The following is a 23,934-nucleotide window of genomic DNA, read 5'->3' as shown; positions in this document are numbered from 1 at the left end:
ACATGAGTGTGTTTTTGTGTGTATGTGTGTCTTTGATTATCTCTTACTGCAGCTTGACAACTGATGTTGATTTGTTTACACCCCTATAACTTACTGGTTCAGCAAAAAGAGACCAATAGAATAAGTACCAGGTTTTAAAATATATACTGAGGTTAATCTGTACAACTAAAAAAAAATTACATCATTTATATTTGATGGATATTTGTCCTCATCATGTTGTTAACACATTGTTTCGGCTGATACACCCTCCAGCCTTCATCAGGTGTCTTGGGGGAAATTTCAAACCTGTGTTCTCATTCCTAAGGTATTTTTCGATGTTATTACTATTATTATTATTCAGGTCACTGTTTAGAATCAAACTCAGAATTTTGGGACTAGTAGCTCGTGCTCTTAACCACTATGCCATATGCCCGTGGGCAGTTACGGAGTGAATTTTAGGACTTATAAATCTAATATTTTCCTAGTATATGTGCTGCTTCTTTTAGTTTTCGTATTTCCCAGTGGTGTTCTCTGTCTATTATTTTAACTTCATCCCTCAGAGGGAGGTGGTCTCTATTTTTCCATACATGATCAGCTATACCTGATTTATCAATATCTCCTCGTGTCACAGCTTTGCAACGTTCATCTACCCTTATTTTGAGGGGGTGGCATGTTTTGTCTTTGTATAACCTACCACAGCTGCATAGAATGGAGTACACGCAGTTTTTGGTCATATTCTCTTCTATTGGTGGTTTTACTCAAAGGAGTAAATATAGAACTGTAGAAAAAAATTGTTCAAGGTGGTAACCAGCATGGCCACAGTCCAATGACTGAGATAAGTAAAAGATACAAATAGTACTTTCTCGCACAAATATGAAATATCAAGGGTAGAAAATGGAAAATCTGAAGTTAAGTCAATCATTTGCTATACACAGAATATTACTGATGCATGTAAAATCACTGCAACTGGGATTCACAATCAGAGAACAATGACAATAGTATTAGGTTAGCCAAGAAGTCTGTTCATTTTTTTAAGTAAAATTAAGACAAAAGTTTTAAACACAAAGTAATTTATCTGATCAATGATGTAATTATCATTTCATTGCATTATCTTCAGCTAACTGGTGCATCACTGCATATAAATTGTCTAGCTGGTCCCAGTACACATCTGAATTGATGGTGTAATTAGTTCAAGGGAAGAAGATCATATAAAACAACATCCTTCCAAACCCACCAAATTGAGATCATGACCTTCTTTGGGTGAAATCATGCTTTGGAGATTGTTTGTGGTGGTTAATCAAACTTCTCCCATGATCATTTGCACTTCACTTTGTTAGACAATTCCTTTTTCAACCTCTGTCACCATTCTCTTCAAAAAAAGGATCATTTTCTTTATTTTCTGAAACTGCAAATGGAAAAACCACTGAGCAAGGATAGCCTTATTCAATTGGTGTGGGACCTAAACATTGAGACTGCTGATGTAACCAAATTGATTCAGATGATTTTAAATACTCAATTTGGATATTTGAAGAATATCTGCAATCATCCTGATCATATAATAGAAGGTAGGTGTTGACTAACTATTTTGTTTTGTCCCCATTAATTTCAGTTGGCCAGCCAGAGTGAGGACTAAGTAATTTCCCAATCAAAATCTTGAAAAACCACTTCTGATATACCCATTCTGTAAACAGTATCCTCTCCTCACACAGTGCATATTTTCCTGCCAGTTTCTACTGCTTCCTTGCTGTTTTTAGAATAAAAAAAGCATGAAGTGTCAGTAATGTTCGTTTTGGTCCTCTATTTTGAGGGTGATCTCCAGAACACAAAATACAGCCTGTCTTATTGCAAGTTTGCATTGAACTATTTTGAAGTATTACGTATCTAATGAGTGTGCATGCATAAGGAGCAGAGTGAAGTTAGCTACCTGTTAGAAATCAAATGGACTTTTTGGCCAAATCAGCATATTTACTAATTCAACACAGCTTTGAAACAAAATTGAAAGAGAAAAAATAAAACAACAATAAAGGAGATTTCTGTATCATTAGTTTCAATGTTAACAAATCAAATTCAATACTAATCTCATTACAAGAGTAATTTAGTTTTTCCAAGCCTCAATTTAAAATTCCTTTCTTACCAAAGCTAGAGTATGAGGACCATCGACAGTCATTCCATCATCATCAGGGCCCCAACTGAAAAACAATTGCAAAAAACAATCACCTAAATATAATGTAAAAGAAGGGAATTACAGTTAGGGTACATCAGTTTTTCATATCAAAATGTAAAATAGTGAAGCAATAATGATAAACGTCGCCCTTTTCAAGCCTAGCCAGGCTCATGGGCCCAGTTTCCCGGTTTCTGTGGTGTACGTGTTCCCCCCAGCTGGACGGGATGCCAGTCCATTGCAGCGTTACTCAAGAAACAGGAAGAAAGAGTGAGAGAAAGTTGTGGCAAAAGAGTACAACAGGGGTTGCCACCACCCCCTACTGGAGCCTCATGGAGCTTTTTAGGTGTTTTCACTTAATAAACACACACAACGCCCAGTCTGGGAATCAAAACCGTGATCCTCCAACCGCGAGTCTGCTGCCCTAACCACCGGGCCATTGCACCTCCACAGTGAAGCAATAAATATTATACAAAACTCTAGTAAAAGACATATGGAAAAGAAAACTGACCTGCAGCTGTATATGTCATTAATTTGCATATTTTTGTTAAATGCTGTTGCTTCCAGACCATCTGTAAGGGGACCATCTAGTACCCGCAATCCTGAAAATAAGAAATTGTTACTTTTTTTTTTTCAAGTATCATCATTATGTTTTGACTTGTAATCTTCTGTGGTCACTGAAACAGGATATGCTAGGCTTTAAATAAAGTAAGCCCGAACAATATATTATGTCATAGATCTGGTGACATTATGAGACAGAAAAATGAATTAGTGTATTAATATTACAATTTCAATACATATTGCAAATTTAAACACCAATTTGTCATAAAATGTTGCATTGTTTATGCAGTAAAAGGTATCTATTTCAGATTGAATTCCTTTGTATCAATGTTTATTATAGATTGTAGTGCAACTTATTAAAAAGACATGATAAATTAAACTTAAACTAATGAAATATAGAGTGGATGTTTGTTAACACTTTGCTAAACATGAGGAAACTATGACAAATGACTTCCTATCTAATTACCAGCATTAAGTTTGATGACCCAATATTGGCAAGTGTTATACTAGGATATGAGTATAGAAATACCCATCAACCTTTTTTTACTGTGTAATATACCATTCCTATTGTTTCATGCATAACAAATTTTCTTCAAGGTCTAGGTTTAATGACTTTATAATACATTTCAAAATATGACATTAACACTTGAAATGTCAAGATAAACCAACCTGAAACTTTAGCACCATATGCTACACCAACTGCACAAACTTTATTAGGGACAGCAGCAATTTCTCCAGCACAACGGGTACCATGATGATTAGTATCTACAAGAAAAACAAACCTTCAGCTTATGTTTGTATTGACAGGTTTTATAAATGCATAAATATTAAATTAAATAATCTAATCTTTCAATCAGGTTTAAACTTGTCTTTTATAATGTTCATTGTGATACATACTGCAGAAAAAAATTTTTCGTGAAGTTAATTGAAGACACCTGCAATAGAAGTAAACTACTCACAAAGGAGTGTTAAGTAATTACTGATGAATTGTTTAATTGCAATATTGTCAGTTTAACCTTTATTCCAAGTTGCTGAACAGTCCTTGTTGGGTTTAATTTCACAGAAAGACTCAATACAAATGATATGTAAATGAGACCATATGTTTATTCATTCATAATCCACACTGAATGTACATATTGTCCAGTTGTCAATCATATAAATTTACATAAATAGGCTCTTTTCTAGACTGTCTACAATTTAATAGTCATCAACTACTATCACTGTTAATTTGGGGAGCAATGAAACCAGTCAGTCCATTACTCAGACCAAACTAGCAAAAAGTAGAAAACTAAATACATATGATATTAGTCCATACACTTATATAAAATTAAGACTAGTTGTATCAAATGTGAAATCAATGTGTCTCACAAATGGCATTGTATGAGTTTTAGATTCATAGACAAATGCTCTATGAATTTCAATGAAGAATGAAAGACTTGTACAACAGACTAACTTAGAAAAGCAGTTATTACAATAATAATAGTAGTAGTGACAAAGATGATGGAAACACAAGTTATATGAATGTGAAAATTTACAAGACCAATCAAAGTAGGTGTTTTACAACTGAATATTCTTCATAATGGCCAAAAAAAAAAAATTAAAAGATTCTTTTTGTGTTTTAAGTGGCACAAGCATGGCTGTATGGTAAGAAGCTTGTTCCCTAACCACATAGTGTTCCAGGTTCAGTCTCACTGCATGGCACCTTGGGCAAATGTCTCTACTATAGCCTTGGGCTATAGTATGAGACTATAGAGTAAAAGATAAAAGATAACTATATAGCAGAGTGAAAATTTGCCAATGTTAAAATTCATTTGCTTCAAAATTAGCAAAGCCATTGATAAAATTGCAGAAATCTTCTTGCCAATATTATTCCAGGAGACTGTGCTTAGAACTAAATACCAGCCATAACATATTCCCTTGTGTCAATGCCTCACAGTTTCTTTCCTATCCCCATCATCAAATATATCATTGCTCTCTTTCATATAATCTCCATATATACTAACCTCAAAACTTCAAACTCCACAATATAAACACACAAATTTTACTCATTCCATTTTGTTGGAAGTGATTTATTATACACATTGATCTTCTCCTACTGCCAATACTGATGCAGTTTTCCAGCTATTGTGCCTTATGCAAAAACCAGTTGGATGCCACCTAAATCAAGTCAATGAAGTTGTACACTAATTCTTTATTTTTCTTGCTCTTGTGACAGTTCAACATCAATGCTTGCATACTTCAGATCACAGCCAACATATATCTAATATTTCTGAGAATATTTCCAAAGTTAAGTATCATCCCCTTAGAGCTAACCTTCATTTGTGTACCACCAAGCATTATATATATTAAGCATAACTGTAATAAGAGATTTTAAATATGTAAATAATATATTACAGTGAATGGTAGTGAATCTTAGATTTTAGCAAATGATTAAGAAACTATTGTTGGGAAAAAGAATAAAAATAAAATAAACATATTACAATACTGACCTGAACTGGTACTAGGCATTGGATCAGGATCATTATCATTTAAATCCCAGCTTCCTTTAGCACAATAATTTTTCTCAAGGTCAGGGTTAGTCCACTCCACTCCTAAATGAACAGATCAAAAGACTCATATTATGCTGGATCTATAATATGAAATAAATATCATAGTTGCTAATGTAATGTCTTATATTAGGTGCTTCATAAACATACAAGAGAGGGGACTACATTGAGTCTTTCTTGAACTGTAAGCTCAGGTCACCTCTACTTGTATAACAAATATTGCTATATCATTACTATGCACAAAGTACTATAATTTAAACAATGAAAATAGGTTATTCTCCTGATACTCTGTCAGTTATGACAATGAGAGTTCCAGTTGATCTAATCAATGGAACAGCCTGCTCATGCAAGTGGCTGAGCATTCCACAGACATACATAACCTTAATGTGGTTCTCAGGAAGATTCAGCATGACACAAAACGTGACAAGGCTGGCTTTTTGAAATACAGGTATTACTAGTTTTTGCCAGCTGAGTGTTGCTCGAGGACACAACATACAACCAGGAATTGAACTCACACCCTTACAATTGTGAGCTAATTACCCTAACCACTAAGCTACATACCTTCATAGGTAGTTGTGATATTCATTTATTTCCTGAGAGTATTAATAGAGTAACTACATTGGGTTGGTTCAAGAATCAAAATTGGGCCTTTAAGTCTTATGAGACTTTGACTTCATGTAATGTGATGTGGATAAGTTAGCCTAGTAACACTTCATTCCTCTCTAGCCTTTTGATCTTGAATAGTAAGGTGCAGATAGCAACAGAAGTGAAATGGTACTACCCGGAATTGAATATGCACCATAAACTTGGTTTGTTAAGACTTGCTAACACTTTATGGTGTTTGTACCACAACAAAAAAGAAATATAGATAAATGCCAATATCATTTCTTACCATCATCAACAACAGCTACAACAATGTTTTTACCAGTAACATTGTGCTTCCAAACGCGCATAACATCAATATCCATCTCTGGATTCTTGGGGTTATTCTAAAATAAATAGAACCGAGTCCAATACTCAGACAGAAATAACACTTAATTGAAGTGACAAATGTAAAGGATATGCAAAGGTTGAAAAGAAATGAGGTGAGCATACTCCACTGGATGTGTAATGCCCATGTTCATTAACAACAGAGCACAAATGTGCTGAGAGAAAAAATGAACATCAAAGGTATTCACTGTAATGCGCAAGAGAAAAAATTGCTTTGGTATGAACATGTACTGTATTTAAAGAAATATAGCTGGGTAAAAAGTGGAGATGGGAACTACAGAAGAGGAAGACCCAAAAAATATAGACAGAAGTGGTGAGGACTGATATCAAAATGCTGAACTGTACAAACGAAATGATGAAGGACTGCAACAAGTGAAGAGCTGCTGTGTTGAAATTGATCTAGCCAACCCATTCCAGCATGGAAAAGCATATTAAAAATAGGTGACTTATTATTTAAATACAGAGTAAAAGTTTTTGAATAGCTCAACATTTCCCGGTGGAAATTTTTATGTGTAGCAAGGGGATGTTGAATTTTTACTCAGTGTGAGCTCTCTTAAATTCAACTGGTAACTTTGTGTTTTTTACAATAACAGATTTTGTGAATAATAGTGTCATTAGTTCACTAAATTTCTGAGTGCAAGAGCGACAAGGAATGGCCTGTGTAACTTGGGAAGAATATAACCACAAACTATCTTAATTTGACACACTGGTTACCAGTAAATTTTTTGCTGATGTGCATAGTTTTCTCTCTCTCTCTCTCTCACACACACACACACACACAAAACACGCTTTTATACAGATTCATCTACCGAATTCTGTTTTTCAACATATTGGTCAACAGGAGGCTATATATATTATATAAGAAAGAGGGGGTAAGTTGTTACTGCTCAGGCTAGTGACCATAACAGGAAGCTTTTCCAGAGTCATATTCAAATGAACATTAAAATACATATAAACACATATACATAATGGTCGCACATACACAGAGGCAATGGAAACTATGGTAGCAGCTTGCATGTTCTAATTTGCAACATAATGACAGTAAAAACAAGATTAAAAAATAACAGAAATAAAACAAAGTATAGAAAGGTAAAAGCATTTGCATATATGTACATAAATTAAAGATAAATAAAGATAATTATAAATAAACTGTTATTTGTAAAAAATAAAAAATTAAATTTTCAATTTAATACTTGACAGATGTAAACTCATTTATTTTCTTTCATATAAAATATGATAGTTACTTGGATTGTAAATGAAATAGCTCTGAAGATGTCTTTTGAATTTGCTAAGTTGTTTTCAATAAAAAGCTAAATTTGTATAAATTTGAGGGATATTGGGAACAGATGAAGGAGAAAGGTTCAATAAGACTTAGGAGAGTGAATATGATACATTTGCTTCTTGTGTTTCCTGGGGTGTGATGCCCCAGATACTGTGTGTGGGTGAATGATTAACCAGTTCTGCAATGCCCTCACCCAACATATACCTTCCATACTGGCATGGATTGGCTGGTTCAAGGTCCAAGATGGTTCTTATTTAGTGTTTCTGCTTTTCTGGAGTTGATTGGTGAAACATGTTTCGCTTATACATTTTAATTCTAGTTTGGTTTCTAAAGTTAGATGGTTCCTATCACCAACTACTTTACTGTGTTTACTCTTTATACAATATGCTGGGTACATTCTGTTATGGCACTAGCAAAGCATAGTATTAAATTCACTCATTATATATCCTCATTATGCAAATTAACTATAACATCAATGGAGTAGTAGAATACAGGGTGATGGGCAGCAGAATGAAAGAAGTAGATAAAAGGCTCGAAACTGGTTTTATATTATGATCAGTAAAACTGAAATGGATTTGCCAAAACCAATTTTAATGCTTGCTGTTTCTTTTTTTTTTTTCGCAAAACATTTTTTTCTTTTGAAGAAATATTGTTGAAACTGAACTAACTGAACTGTTGTCGGTCGCCTTTAGTTGAGAGTGCTGTCTGCTTCATTGAAACATATCGCAACATATCAATTCTCACCTTCTCTCCCCTTGAACCTTAGATCAGCACCTTGTTATTTCCTTCGCTAACCTCTGGCTGACTCTTTGAATTTGGAGGTAACAGAGTTTATTCATAGCAAGTCAAGGGGATGCAGTTAGTCTTCAGTCAGGTGATCTTTCCCCCATGAGCATATGTAATAACCAGTTCCACATTCATTTCAAGGAAGTAACACTAACTAAATTTTTTCTTAATTATTTTCATTAGCCCTAGCATGATAAAAAGAAAATCAACTGTTTGGAATTTTTTTGATAGGAAAAACAAAGATGAAGCTCAATGCAATAAGTGTGATAAGTTCATGAAGTTTTCTGGAGGATCTGCTACGTCTCTGATCTTGTACTTGAAGAAAATTCATCAAATCAACATAAATCAAGATATAAACCAGCCTCCTGTGAAAATGACAAGAACAATGGAACACTTTTTAACAAAGAAATCGATGGAAGAAGTTTCAAAGTTAGCTGCTATGGATGGATTCTCATTCAATTCAATCGCCAAAAGTAATTTTATACAGAGAAATCTTCATAGTCAGAGAGGCAAATATGATAAATTACAACCAACGTCTGCAAACGGAGTCAGGAATATGGTAATGAATTATTACATAACCAAGAAAGAAGAACTTATTCATTATTTCGAAAAAGAAGTAGCGCTGGGGATTCGCTACTCATTGACATTGGATGAATATACATCAATTCAAAATAAGCGATATATGAACATAAATGTTCATAGGAAAGACAATCATTGGTCGTTGGGTCTTATTGAGATCCATGGCTCCCTTAGTAGCAGGAAAACAGAGAAATTTGTGAGAGGACATCTTCGTGAATTTGGATTGGATTGGATATATACATTGTTGGCTGTACGACAGATGGTGCTTCTATGATGGTGAAATTTGGAAAAGAAATAAAACCTGATCACCAACAATGTCTCACATTGCATACATCTGTCTGTGATCGACATTCTCTATCAAAAAAATATTGAAAATATTGCCTCAACCAATGAGACTGATAAAAAAAGTGAAGAGATCGCTATAACAGATGAGAGTGATGATGAAGCTGACATAAGCGAACAAGATATACTTTTTCAAACAGATTTGGCTCACAAAAATGCTTGTTTTCCCCAGCTAAAACCTGAATTTAACAAAGTTTTAAATAAGGTAAGAAAAATTTCAAAACTTTTCTGTAAATCTCCGACAAAAAATGAAATTTTACAAGATTTTATACGAGCGAACTTTGATAACAGAGAATATAAATTTATACTGGATTGCAGAACTAGGTGGAATAGCACATTCCATATGATTGAGAGATTTTTGAAATTGAAAAGCTGCATTCCAAATACTCTACGAGCAGTACTTTCCACAAATGCCGTAGCTGACGAAGAATGGAAATCTCTCGATTTACTATATGAAATTCTGCATCCAGTAGAAATTATTTTGAAAGCTATTGTGCTGATGATACAGATTTACTGAAAGCGGAATATTCTATAGAATTTTTATTGAATAAAATTAATATTGTCAGCAACCCTTTGACTCTAAATCTTCATGAAAGACTTATGCATAGTTATAATAAGAGAAGAAAGGTCGAAACCTTGATTCTCTTGAGGTATTTACATAACCCAAGGAAGTTTAAAAGTGAATCAATTTTTGGATCTTTTCTTTTTTCAATGAAACAACACTTAAGGAAGGATGCTGAAGAAACATATAGGAGATTGGACAATGTTCAAGCTGGTGCGTGCATCATGTTCAGCATTATTACACATCTCATTATTCCTAGTACCATTATAATCCAGTCCTCCATATAAAAATGTTGCTGACACAAGTACAGCTGGGATATGTTCATAGATAGATGTGATGGAAAAGGGGCTCCATGCATGGGTATACAGATTGGGGTGCTTAGACAGAATTTTATTAAAATGATCATACTAAGAATGCAAAAACAATGAGAATAGCATGGGTATTATCCCAATATCAATGTAAGGACAGCATAGTTCAATTAGTTTCCAATCCAGTAAGTTTGGAAAGTTTTGCTCTTATGGTGTATGCACCTAATTCTAAGACACTGTACATATTAAGAATATTAGCTAATATCATCTTTAAACTTTCTTTTGTACATAACCTGCATAGACATCTACCTCCATGCTTCAGTATGGCATGTCACAGAACCAAGCATTTCAATTTATAGCTAATCTTATGAACATCCAAATTATGGATATATTCAGCTCATAGTGTGCATGAGTCTCATACAGGAGGAGTGCTTATCAGTAGAATATTTCATGAGGGTCATCTGCAGCATCTATGTAGTATTGTTGTGTGTCAAAACCTCGCATTTATAGACTACACTGATAAGTATGCATTGCCCACCCAGGGAACAGTTTGCAAATGTTCTGAAGTTACATCCAGGGAAATGGGAGCTTAGACAGGTTTGTTAGTCACCCTATGTGCTGTAGCAACCGGTGAGATGCATGCCTGGTTGTTGTGACCTAGAGTGCCAGGTTGAGATTCACTCAGATCTATGGAATTCCTGCTAAGTCTCTGTTCAAATTCTTTTGGAGAAGACATTATGATGTTTACAATCTTGGTTGAGCTTAAATTATGGGGTACCCCCACAGTCATCTGTTTCTCCAAAACAGGTCTCCATATTATATTTAGCAAGTTTTAGCCTATTAGATGAAGCTGTAATAGTCTCACACTGGGTGCAGTAGAGTAGGATACCTTGATAGTTCTCTTGAAAATAGAAAATGCTATGTTACTTATGCTGCAGGGAAAAATTTTGGAAACCCTAATCAAAATACTTCTAAGCTATCAATAACATACCTGGGATGGTATGACAATCTATAAACATATAGAAGCTCTCATGGGATTTATGGTATGGATAATATAATCCTGAGTAAATTGAATCAAGGAATTGATATAAGCAGTTCTATTCATGCTAAAGTAGCAGAATAGTGCAAGTAGAGAGATGATAGATGGTAAGAATGTCTTCAGGAAGAAATTTAGTTCAAAGTGGGAGTGGGGAGTAGTTGAACACACACATTGTGCTTCCAGAATCTTAGCTTAAGCTTCTCTGAAGTAGGCAGATCTTGAGAATGGAACATCACCTGCCATCCCAATCTTTTGTCACCTCTTCCCAAGACACACACACACACACACACATACATATATATATACATATATATATATATAATATATATATATATATATTATATATATATATATATATACATATGCATATATAACTGTATATATGCATAAATACATACACATATATATAAATATATATATATTCCACTTAATGATATCAAACTTAATAATATCAATCTATCCTCCAATCATCCTAAATCAACCATCAATAGCATTGTAACTGCAATATCTATTAGAGTCTCAAACCTATCAGCTAATGAAAACATTTTTAATCAATATGGCCCTATCTATAATAATGCTTTAAAATGAAGTTTAACAATGATAGTAATAAAGGAGATAAAGTTGAAAATGAAAGTAATAATCATAAAAATAGTAATAAAACTAGAACCAATGTGGATACCATGGATGATAAGGATAATAACAGATGTAGAGATGGTAGTAATAAGAATTATAAATAACAGAATTATAAAGTTAGGTTTATGTCAAATGAAGGTGGAAACAAGTATGAAAATATAAATACAAATAAAAACGTGAATAGCTTTACATATGGCAAACTAAGTCAAACAACATATTGTAAGCCCACTTTTAATACCAAATCTATGATTCGTCAGGTTATTTGGTTCACCCCACCCTTTTCACTAAGAGTGAAAGGTCTACCAAGATTATTCTTTAAAGTATTGAAAGAAAACTTCCCAAAACATCATAAATATTACTCAATATGCAATAAATCATCAATAAAGCTAGCTTATTCGGTCACTCCCAATCTTGGGTCTATTATCGCTCCAATGAACAGGAATAAAATAAGATACCATAATGATAGAATTGTTAATAATAATTTTGGCAAGAACACTAAAACCAATAATAGGAAATTCATTAATGGCACTGATGATAGTAGTAATGCAAATCGTGAAATTGAATATGAAAGAAGTATAAGAATGACTAATAATGCAAATGATAATATGAATAATAATGATGATAATAATAATAATGATAATGATGATAATAATAATAATGATAATAATAATAATAATAATAATAATAATAATAATAATAATAATGATAAAATAAATAAACCTGAAATTAGCATGAATGCAAGTACAAATAATACTATGGATCCTAGCATTGGAAGGACGGAAGCAATCGGTATACTGAATAATGCTAACAGTAGACCCCATAAAGGGCGTAAAAAGTGTAATTGTAGGGGCCCCTCTAAGATGTCTGATTAGCGGAAATTGTTACCAGGATAATGTTATTTATAAATGTAGCATTGAAACACAAAATGGCCAGAGAAAAATATATACTGGTAGTACAATAAACTTCAAGCAGAGGTACTGAAGCCAAAGTTCTTTTAATGATCCTAAATATAGGACATCTACGGCATTGGCATCATATGTAAATGACCTTAAAGAAAGGAATGTTGCATTCAAATTATTGTGGTCTATCCTTGCAGACGCCCGCCCCATATGCAATCGGATCCACTAGATGTGGTTTGTGCACCAGGGAAGCATACTTTATATTGGAAAACTATAATCATGTTATGTTGAATAAATTTACTAATGCAATACCAGCTTGTACGCATAGGATCCACTCTACATTCTTGAAGAAATTTTTAAATAAATATAAAAATTAGAAATAATAATAATAATTAAAACATAATATAATAATTAAATAATTAAAAAAATTAACAATAGCTATAGTATAAGGTTGCAATAATGGGATCTTTTCCTTTTGAACGGCACTTTGTAACATAATTTCTAGGTAAATAAAAAGTTTTAAACTTCATATACTGGTAGAATGTATTTATAAAACATCATTTTTTCTTGGCTTCATTAAGAAAATTTTATATGTTGTAAGATATTTCATCTTTAATTTCGAGCATTTCGGAAATTTTAACCAATCGTTGACGTCCATTTAGGTAAATAACATTCTGTGCATAATGAATATGTCCCTCCTTTAAGAAACAGATTGGGTTTATTTACATTTGTGAAGAAAAAAGATACCCTTCCCCCACCCCTAACCCTAAATCTAAAATAGATTGAAATGCAATAGATCGATACTAGGGTTATAATTATGGGTGGCAATTTCATACAACACCGCTACGGAAAATGGGATTTTTTTCTAGTGGTGTCAAATGAAAATATCACCCATAATTATGGCCCTAGTATCGATCTATTGCATTTCAATCTATTTTAGATTTAGGGTTAGGGGTTGGGGAAGGGTATCTTTTTTTCTTCACAAATGTAAATAAACCCATTCTGTTTCTTAAAGGAGGGACATATTCATTATGCACAGAATGTTATTTACCTAAATGGACATCAGCAATTGGTTAAAATTGCCGAAATGCTTGAAATTAAAGACGAAATATCTTACAACCTATAGAATTTTCTCAATAAAGCCAAGAGAAAATGATGTTTTATAAACACATTCTACCAGTATACGAAGTTTAAAACTTTTTAGTTACCTAGAAATTATGTTACAAAGTGCCGTTCAAAAGGACAAGATCCCAATAATATAATAGGTATGATTTGAACTTAGATAACTAATTTCGTAAAAACATGGGAATAAAATTAAAGTGCAATAATGGGTTAGTCTGGGTTGAACTTAGCACATGCCTTTACCATAGTCTTCTGACTATATGCTAATTAGATAATATTAGATAACTATAAAGGTGGTAAGCACAATGTCTTAATTTTTCGGCTGGCTGATATTGTTGGATTTTTGTGTATTGGAATTGTTATTTTGGATTGTGTTACTGTTTGCAAAGGTCTGCTGTTGGAATTATATTTGTTACTGTTGAAAATTATTGAACATTGTTATTGTTAAGTTGGTAAAACAACTGTTGTTTTCCCGCCATGTGGGTGAGCCAGCATTATGGAGAGAATGAACAGAAATGAGGGATAACTAGAAGTTGTCAGAATAATTTTACTTTAGTAAATAATGAACAGAAATGTTCCTAATTTTATTCCACATTTCTGTTCATAATTTACAAAAGTAAAATTATTCCGACAGCTTCTAGTTATATAATTATAGTTTGTCATGTCTTTATATAGGATGTAAGTAGCAAAATAAGTTCATATAAACTAGACCTGAAGATTGACAATATAATCGTTTTAATATGGTATTGTATTTTGAGACCTTCTATTTCAGCAATATCGAGGAATTTGTTGTCATGAAACACGCGTAGTCTATATAATGTAAAGTATATGATTTAGAATAAGAATTGAAGGTATTAATTTTGATAATTTTTATATTTAGTCCCATATGTACCTATCATAGATAATGTCGTTCAATGATGATTGAGTTGCTTGAGGGTGATTCTGTCTCTTAAACCTATCTATTTATATATATATATATATATATCATCATCATCATCATCGTTTAACGTCCACTTTCCATGCTAGCATGGGTTGGACGATTTTGACTGAGGGATGGCGAACCAGATGGCTGCACCAGGCTCCAATCTTGACCTGGCAGAGTTTCTACAGCTGGATGCCCTTCCTAATGCCAACCACTCCGAGAGTGTAGTGGGTGCTTTTTACATGCCACCGGCACGGGGGCCAGTCAGACGGTACTGGCAATGACCTTGCTCGAATCTTTTTACACATGCCACCGGCACAGGTGCCAGTAAGGCGACGCTGGTAACAAAAACGCTTGAATGGTGCCCTTTTACGTGCCACCGGCACAGAAGCCAGTTATAAGATACTGAAAGATAATATTTCAATTTTTCCATGGAAGCAATGATAATATTTCAATTTTTTTCATGTTTAATTTAAATATATGTTGTGATTGAATTATTTGATATTACACATTCACACCAAATTAATGGCAGGGATTTTTACCATGTTGTTGGTTGAACCATGGCTCACCAAAGGTTACAAACAACAAGACTGCAAAATCATCAGTTACCAGGCTCACCTTAAGTAACCTAGATTTCGAGTTGGTGATAACAGCACTGACTGCTGCTAATCTAGATCTATCAATAATTATTCAATGCAACAGTAATTATAAAAGCATATCAGATATACACAAGTAAAAATTACCTCCATCCCATTAATATAAATTTGATTTATGAAAAATCTCTTTTAATTAATTTTGAAATTTAAAAAGTAAATTTAGAATATAAGCACTTTTAACCAATACCTTTTCTGGGCAGCCTTACTACATGCCTTCAGGCCTGCCTATATGGACAGCCAAAAATGACTATATTCCTGCCCCAATAAATTTAGATGTATATATCTGAAGCATGTAACACATTAATGAACTAAAAAGAAAAGGAAAGCAACTAAAAAGGAAAAGCTAAAAAATCAGAAAGCAAGTTAATTAAAGCTGAAAGAGAAAATTAATAATAAAAGTTAAACTTACTCTAATTCAACAGCATATTAAAAATAACTTTATTAAACAATTCAATTGAAAAAATAAAGTATACAAAAGGTTGAAAGGTAAAGTCGACCTCAGTGGAATTTGAACTCAGAACGAAATGACAGACTAAATACCTATTTCTTTACTACCCACAAGGGGCTAAACATAGAGTGGACAAACAAGGACAGACAAAGGGGTTAAGTCGATTACATCGACCCCAGTGCGTAACTGGTACTTAATTTATCAACCCTGAAAGGATGAAAGGCAAAGTCGACCTCGGCGGAATTTGAACTCAGAACGTAACGGCAGACTAAATACCACTAAGCATTTCGCCTGGCACACTAACATTTCTGCCAGCTCACCATGTTAGAATGTAAACATTCATTTTAGAAATATATTCTTAAAATTACTGCTTGGGGCGTTACTCCCTTACTCATTTTACATTTCATGACATTGCACCTCATAACTTTTTTTCTACTAATTTTTGTTGAATGTGACTAATGATTCTGAATTCCTCATGCATTTTTCTATCATCTAAGCCTAAAAAAAGTATACTTTTATTTCAAAATAAAAAAAATTTCTGTTAATTGAAAATGAATACGTGCCTTACTGCCCACCTTTAGGCCTCACATATTTTGATTTAACTTTTTTTCTACTGAACCAAATCTCAAACTATTCATGCCAAAGTGTCCTCTTTAAAACTTAACAGTTTGCAATATAGATGAGAACTGAATCAGTGATGAAGCTTGGAAGCTGCTGCGATTGACGAAATGGTGGACGTAAGAATATATTCGGATCTCTTCGGTTTGAACGGCAGTTTTTTCTAACGGTGTCATATGAAATTGTCACCCATAATTATGACCTTAGAATCGATCTATTGCATTTCAATCTCTTTTAGGGTTAGGGTTGGTTAAGGTTAGGGATGGGAGAAGGGTATCTTTTTTCTTCACAAATGTAAATAAACCCAATCTGTTTCTTAAACGAGGGACATATTCATACGGCACAGAATGTTTTTTTTTTATACCTCAATGGACGTCATTGATTGGTTGAAAATGCAGAAATTGAAGAAAAAAAACAACAAATATCTTACAAACTATAGAATTTTCTCAATAAAGCCAAGAGAAAAAGATGTTTTATAAACACATTCTACCAGTATACGAACTTTAAAATTTTTTAGTTACTTAGAAATTATGTTAAAAACTGCCGTTCAAACTGAAAAGATCCATATATTCAACCATTACCATGGTTGAATGATATTGCATTTGGTTATGTGAGAGACAGATTGCCATGCTTCAAAGCATATATTATTTGATACTACTGTTCCCCCATCCACTACAAGGATTAGTAGACCACTCCTAGCTTGTGTATTACATGAGTTAAAAACTGACACATGTAGGCAACAAACTGAATTAAATTGCATATAAGTAACTGACTTTTTTTTTCATTCCATTCACCCTTTTAGATTTCTCAGGTTTCAAATTTCTATAAATATCTTTACTTTTTTATATTATTAATTTGCTTGCAACTTTCACCATGAGTAATGTGAGACAATAGTGATGGGCAAGCTATTAATGATTGAATGTTTTCCAATCTCTGTAAAATAGTTCTCACTACTAATAATGTAACTGTGACAATTAACTACTAGTATTCATCTGAAACAAAGCATTTAAATAACAGTCAGTCTTTGCGTGACTTATCTTTTGTTGCCATATTTTTCATCAAGGTTCTTTAGTACCAAACCAGTCACAATGGTGATTGTAGCAGATGAGAAATTAAAAATGAATAAATAAATGAATACAATCAAAATAACACTTACCAAGTGCCATTGATTCGGAAATTCTTCATCTGAAAATCTAACTTCCCACCGTTTATGCCGTTTACGGATTATTTCTCGGCTGTATGATTCGACATAGTGATGTTTGTCTAGTTTTAATTCAACTATTTCCTGAGTCTTTCTGAAGAGATCCTTATGCAAATCCAAATGCTTTTTATGAAAGAAGCCTACAGAATAATTTACAGCACCTTGATGTTCTGGAGGTTGATAGGCAAATAGGTAATGAGCATCTATGTCACCTATTTGGTGAAGCAGCACCAGAGATATGTCATTGGTTAACTGTTTAAAAGCATCACTAAAATTTGAGACAAAACCCCAGTAAGGTTTTCGGAGCTTCACTGCCCATAGCAATGTCTCTTCATAGTCTGTGAGTGATATGAGGGAAGAAATTGTTCGTTTGCTGAAAATTAGAGGTCTGGTAGAACAGGGCATCACATAGAAACTCCATTGTAGGCAGATCAGTATGATGCCAGTCACTAGTGGCATGCTAAAAAAAAAAAAAAAATTTAATGTATCATGATATTTAAAAAAATTTTTTTTTTTAGGGTAAGAAGCAAAAAGAAGAACATGAAATAGAATTATCCAAAGAGAACTTTTTAGAATAGTTGTGAATATTTATATGCTATTGAGTTGAATAAATACTCCTGGTGATCCTTGGAACTTTTATTTATAAGTTAGTGAGGTGAGAGGCCTTATGTCCATGAGATTAGGACAGTTGACACTCAGCTTAAACATATGCAGAGTGTAGCGTGTAGCCATTTTCAAATAGTACTGCCAATTTGTGGAAGATGGCAATATGACATAATGTCGTATTGCCGAAGAAATATGACTGACATTTTCCCATTGGTTGAAATAACTGCTCAGATAGGAATTCTAAAAATTAGTTAAAGAATATTTTTATGTGATTTCAATTCTTTAAAGTCGAGTTGAGCAGTTATAAAAACCCTGGATTTTGGGGAAAACTTTAGTGTTTGTGGGATGTTACTAAACTCCGCAACACTCACTCCTTTGAGACATTGGTTATTTTTTATGCCATATCTATGAAAAATCCAACAATACTTATTTGAATTGTTGAGATTTATAAAGTTAATATGAAGAATTAGTGTAAATTTCAAGTCGTAATTCTCTACGACAAAATTACTTTACTTCAAATTGTATTATAAATATCAAAAATGCTAAATGTACATAAATAAAATAATGTAGTAATTATTTTCTCTTTCTTCACGTTCTTCAACTTATTAATGAAATGTATTTCTGTAATTATAAAACTGTATTTTTTTTATAGCGGTTAAAAGAACATGAAATTATTTATATTCAACATACATGCACGCATAAAATGTCTGTTAGCGTTTCAGAAAATATATTTCTCGTTATGGTGTTTATGTAGCTGGAGTCAGGATTTACGTATAATGATAACATTTATAAGCAAGTTATAAGTGATGGGTTTATCAATATATATCCCTGCTTCAAAAGTAAAATATATTTATCCATTTCCAAATAGGAAACATATAAAAGTAGTGTTACACTAACAGCAACCATAAAAACCCCGCTATAAAAGCAATATTTGCAGGAAAAGTGTGGGTAAAAAGCGAATTCTAGAATGTTACAGTTCTGGGCAGAAAGGATTGAGTAAAGTGTTTCATGAGATTTAGGAGATTAAATAACAAAAATAGTAGTATGAGGATTGAAGGATGAATTGGGTGAGCCTGTGTGGAGAGAGTATTCAAATAATTATTATTTCAAGAGAGCAGAGGCCAATGTAGAAATGGCAAAAGAAGTAAAGAGTAGAAATTTCAGTTCTGTCAGCTAATAGTTGAAGCATGTTAGTAGTGAATAATTTCCAATCAGATGGTAAACTTTCTTTTGGATGTAATTTAAAATGTCAGTAACTGCAATGTGAGTATTTCTTGAGCTTTGCAGATAGTCATCATCCAATCAGAGTTGAAGTATTTTCTAACTCAGAAGAAGAATTCTGGACTTTATGATACAGTTTAGGCAATGTTACATATGTGGAACCAACATGAGGGTCAGAAAACATGAGGTATATATTTGTAGCAATTGTGAAAGTTTTAGCTTTATGTTGCTTAAAGAGAGTGAATATATGACTGTTTCTTTGATATTAATTATTGTTAATAATGTTAAAAGAGACTAGACAGTCGTGTTACAACTAAAGAATACTCTCAAGGTCACTGTTTGTGGAAGCAATGTATGTCAAGCATTTTGCGCTTACAATGTTGTTTTCTTTTGTTATTCTAAGCAGGCACGAAGCTTCAAAATGATTTCATCAATCTTAGCAACTATTCTCAATTGGTGGATGAATTGAAATAAATTAGATTGCTAGTTGAATGAATTAGACTACTAACTCTAGAATTCATATCTCCTGCTATTATTTTGCTGTCTCTCTTTTGCATGACACCATTTCATATTGGAACATAACAGACATGTATCCCTTATTGGAAAGTTTGTATATCAGATGTATTCAGTTTGATCTGTATGCTAACATTTATGAATTTAGGTCAAATTTATAAGTATAAAATTATAATTTCCCGATGATGATGATGAGTTCTAAAAGATATTAGTGATATAGGTCAAAGGATATCTCTTCATCCAAGAAGTAAAACTAGAGCATCAATTGAGATTTTCCAGAATGATAACAATGAGCAAGGCATTGAGATATTCAAATATTCTAAGTTTAGTAGTAATATTGATTTCAAATTTTGGTACAAGGCCAGCAATTTTGGGGAGAGGGGATAAGTCAATAGCATCAACCCCAGTGTTCAACTGGTACTTATTTTATTGACCCTGAAAGAATGAAAGGCAAAATCAACCTTGGCAAAATTAGAACTCAGAACAAAGAGATGGACAAAAGGCTGTTAAGCATTTTGTTTCATATGCTATGATTCTCCAGCTCACCACATTAAGATAAGAGGTAATATTAGAAGCAGTAGTAATAATAATAGTAGCAGCACTAGCAACAACAGCCTTGTATCACTGCCAGCTGCCGCTTGTGAGATACATTAGCAACAACAATACTAGTGAATGTAATAGAAGCAGTTGTCTTCTGGACATACACAACCTCAATTGTAATAAAACTAACATATTCAGCAAAAGGCTTGCCCAGAATGTTATAGTTTCCAACATACCAAATTGCACTGCTGTAATTTTTAACTGATTAGTACTGACGCACTATCACTAGGTAAAGAATTTTAGTTATGATCTTAATATAACTATAGCTTATTCTCAAACATTCTCTACCTTTTTCTCATAAACAAACAGCTTCTCACACACCAAATGCAATGATGAAGAAACCAGAGAATTATACACAATACATATTCCTTGAACAGAAATTTAAATCTCTACAGTTTAAATTGTAGAATGGTTATTTAGACTTTATAGATTGGGTTATCCCATAAATAATGCATTCTTTTAATACTTCTTTTATTTTTCAAAATTAAGATAAACAAATTTCTTTTTTAATCTAAAATATATTCTCTTTCATTTTCTACAATGCTCTTCCATCTACCTCATAGACTTGCAAGGCTCCTCTTCCAAAATTCACTTATCCATGACGAAAAATATCCTCCAGTACTGTTCTGACCTTGTCTACAGAATTCATATTTTTTCTGTCCAAATGATTTTGAAGACTGCAGAATAAATGATAATCAGATGGAGCAATGTCCAGTGAATATGGTGGGTGGGGCATCATTTCCCATTCAAACTACTCCAGCCTTTGGAATGTCACCTTCACTGTATGTGGCTGAGCATTATCCTGATGGAAGAACACCTTTTGTCTTGAAAACAAAGATGGTTGTTTTTCTTCTAACACTGACTGAAGTGACTCAAGCTGCTTGCAGTAGATTTTTGTTGTTGTTTGGTTTGGGTTTAAAAGTTCAAAGTGGACTAAATTTTTCATATCCCACCAAACAGATAACACTTTACGCAGGTGAAGACCTTCTTTAGCCTGGGGTGCCAGTGTTTCTCCTTTCCCTACCCACTGTCTTCGGTGTTTGACATTTTTATAGAGAACCCATTTCTTATCACCTGCCACTATTTAGTCCAAAAAAGATTCATTCATGAGATGTGACAGCAAAAAAGAGGACACATTCACTCTTGGCATGCGATTAGACTCGGAAAGTTTGTGAGGAATACATTGACCCAATTTACTGACTTCTCCAATGAATGGTTGAATGACCAAATCCAAGCTTTTCTGCTAGTTCCTTAACAGTTATGATGGGATTTTGTTCCACCAGGGTTTGAAAACGTATTCCTTGAGCTCTACCGATCTTCCAGAATGAGGTTGGTCTTCTAGGCTGTAGTTTCCAGTTCAGAATTTCTGGAACCACCACTGACACTGACTTACGTTTATTGTCTGATCCCCATATACTGCATTAACATTTCTCACACTTTCCATTGCATTGTTGCCTTTATTGAACTCATAAAGCAAAATATGCCAAATATGCAACTTTGTCACTTCCATTATAGCTTTGAAAAAATAACTGTTAAAATTGAACTGCACTCTTCAAAACTTGTACTAAGAATAAGGACAAAGTAAAATTACTACCTGCTTTTATAGCAAGTTGATGCAGGTAGTTCCTGTCCCCCTCTGACTTTTAGTTCATGAAATTGAAAAAACTGCATTATTTATGGGATAACCCAATACTTTCAAAAATTAATAATTTTAAGCATATCTCTTATTTAGTGGCATTAAGTTGTTGGTTAAACAAAAAACTCTGAAAATTGATATGAAACAGATTAAGATAATGATATAACAATTTCTAAATAAACAATCATTAAAATAAGCACAGGCATAGATATATAGTTAAGTAGTTTGCTTCACAAGTACATGGCTCTTGGTTCAATCCTAGTGTGCAGCATCTGAGTAAATGTCTTCAATTATATCTTTGAATTGAACAATATCTTGTCAATGGAATTTGCTATATGAAAAATGTGCAGAAGCCTATTTTATATACTATGTGTGGATGGGAGGGTTTCTGTGTTTATATTTTCATTTTTCTAAAAAATAGTATTGCTTATATTGCATCCTTTTACATTCTGTGACTTGGTAAAACCTATATCAGCAATGAAAGTGAACATTAAACGATGATGATGATGATGATGATGATGACTTAGTGGTTCAACAAACAAAAGGCAATAAGTACCAAACTGATATAAGTACTACAATTGATATGATTGACTGGAAGGTAGTACACCAACATGGCCACAGATCAATGACTGAAACCAATAAAAAACAAAACTATCCAATTTGATAATGAATAAATTATACAACCAATAGTTTATTTTTGAATAAGCAATATTTTTGATACATGGTTTTAAGTTAATAGAAAAATAGAGTTGATTGAATCAACTCCAATTCTTGTCTGGTAGCTATTTTACCAACCCTGGAACAGTAAATAACAACGTTATCTCGTGCAGGATTTGAATGCAGAACGTAAAGGAAGTAAATGCAGTATAGCATTTTGACTTACACTCAATTATCCATGCTTCTTTATTGCTCTTTGAACAGATAATTAATAGACTACTCTAAAGAACTTTTAGAATTTATACTTTGAATGTTTCATACTAAAAAAACTGTAGACAATATTGTGTCAGGTCACATATAAATTTCAGATATACTAGAAGATAACATTAAGATTATGATTGTCATTATAAGAGTACAATAAATAAGTGTACTCAGATTTCAATTGATGAAAAATATTAACTATCATCAACAGCTTGAACTGACAGGCACTATTACGTTTTAGCCAACACTTATGTACAAACAGATATATTTGTTTTCACATAGGATTTATTGATGAACACAAAATGAGGGACTAGCTGGATTTAATCTTGTGTTGGGTTTCCATTAGCAACCAAGTACTCTCTTTAAATGTTAATAAAGACTACTTATAATCCCACTATAATTAAAAGATTAAGTAGAGCAGATAGACCAATTCACATAAATAATACATTCATGGCAGTTAATTCAATCAATTAATTAATGAGGTAGTAACAGTGTTTTACTATACTATACTGTATTATAGAATATACCAATAGACTTTAGCAGACACTGTATATATAGAAAGATGTTAACATCTTGTATCTAAATACAATATCGGATCTAGTTTTTTTCATTCACAAAATATGCATTTTTGAAAAGGAAGTAAAAAATCTGAAAATCAGCTATAATAATGTAGCCTTCCGGTCTCACTGCTTTGAAGGTATGATGTTGTGGAGAAAAAGTTACAGAGGTTTGGAAATCGAAAAAACTGAGTATTTTTAACCATTAGTGAGACAGAAATTTTCTGCGTTTAGCAGAATGGTGTCAAC

At 33.1% G+C, this 23,934-nt stretch overlaps 1 protein-coding gene across 1 annotated transcript in view; it reads right to left on the bottom strand.

Annotated features, from left to right (window-relative positions):
• Positions 1–23,934, bottom strand: part of LOC115211682 (proprotein convertase subtilisin/kexin type 7) — a 63,641-nt gene that overhangs the window by 22,756 nt on the left and 16,951 nt on the right. The window contains exons 2-7 of the mRNA XM_029780326.2: positions 17,590–18,094; positions 6,140–6,236; positions 5,191–5,292; positions 3,371–3,466; positions 2,652–2,742; positions 2,114–2,168 (exon numbers count right to left, since the gene is read on the bottom strand). Of these exons, the coding sequence (XP_029636186.1) occupies positions 2,114–2,168; positions 2,652–2,742; positions 3,371–3,466; positions 5,191–5,292; positions 6,140–6,236; positions 17,590–18,093 (945 nt within the window). The 5' untranslated portion in view covers position 18,094. The remainder of the gene's footprint in view (positions 1–2,113; positions 2,169–2,651; positions 2,743–3,370; positions 3,467–5,190; positions 5,293–6,139; positions 6,237–17,589; positions 18,095–23,934) is intronic.

This window comes from Octopus sinensis, linkage group LG5, assembly GCF_006345805.1.
Source record: "Octopus sinensis linkage group LG5, ASM634580v1, whole genome shotgun sequence".
Lineage (NCBI taxonomy): Eukaryota > Metazoa > Mollusca > Cephalopoda > Octopoda > Octopodidae > Octopus > Octopus sinensis.
This window is presented reverse-complemented; position numbering and strand designations above follow the sequence as displayed.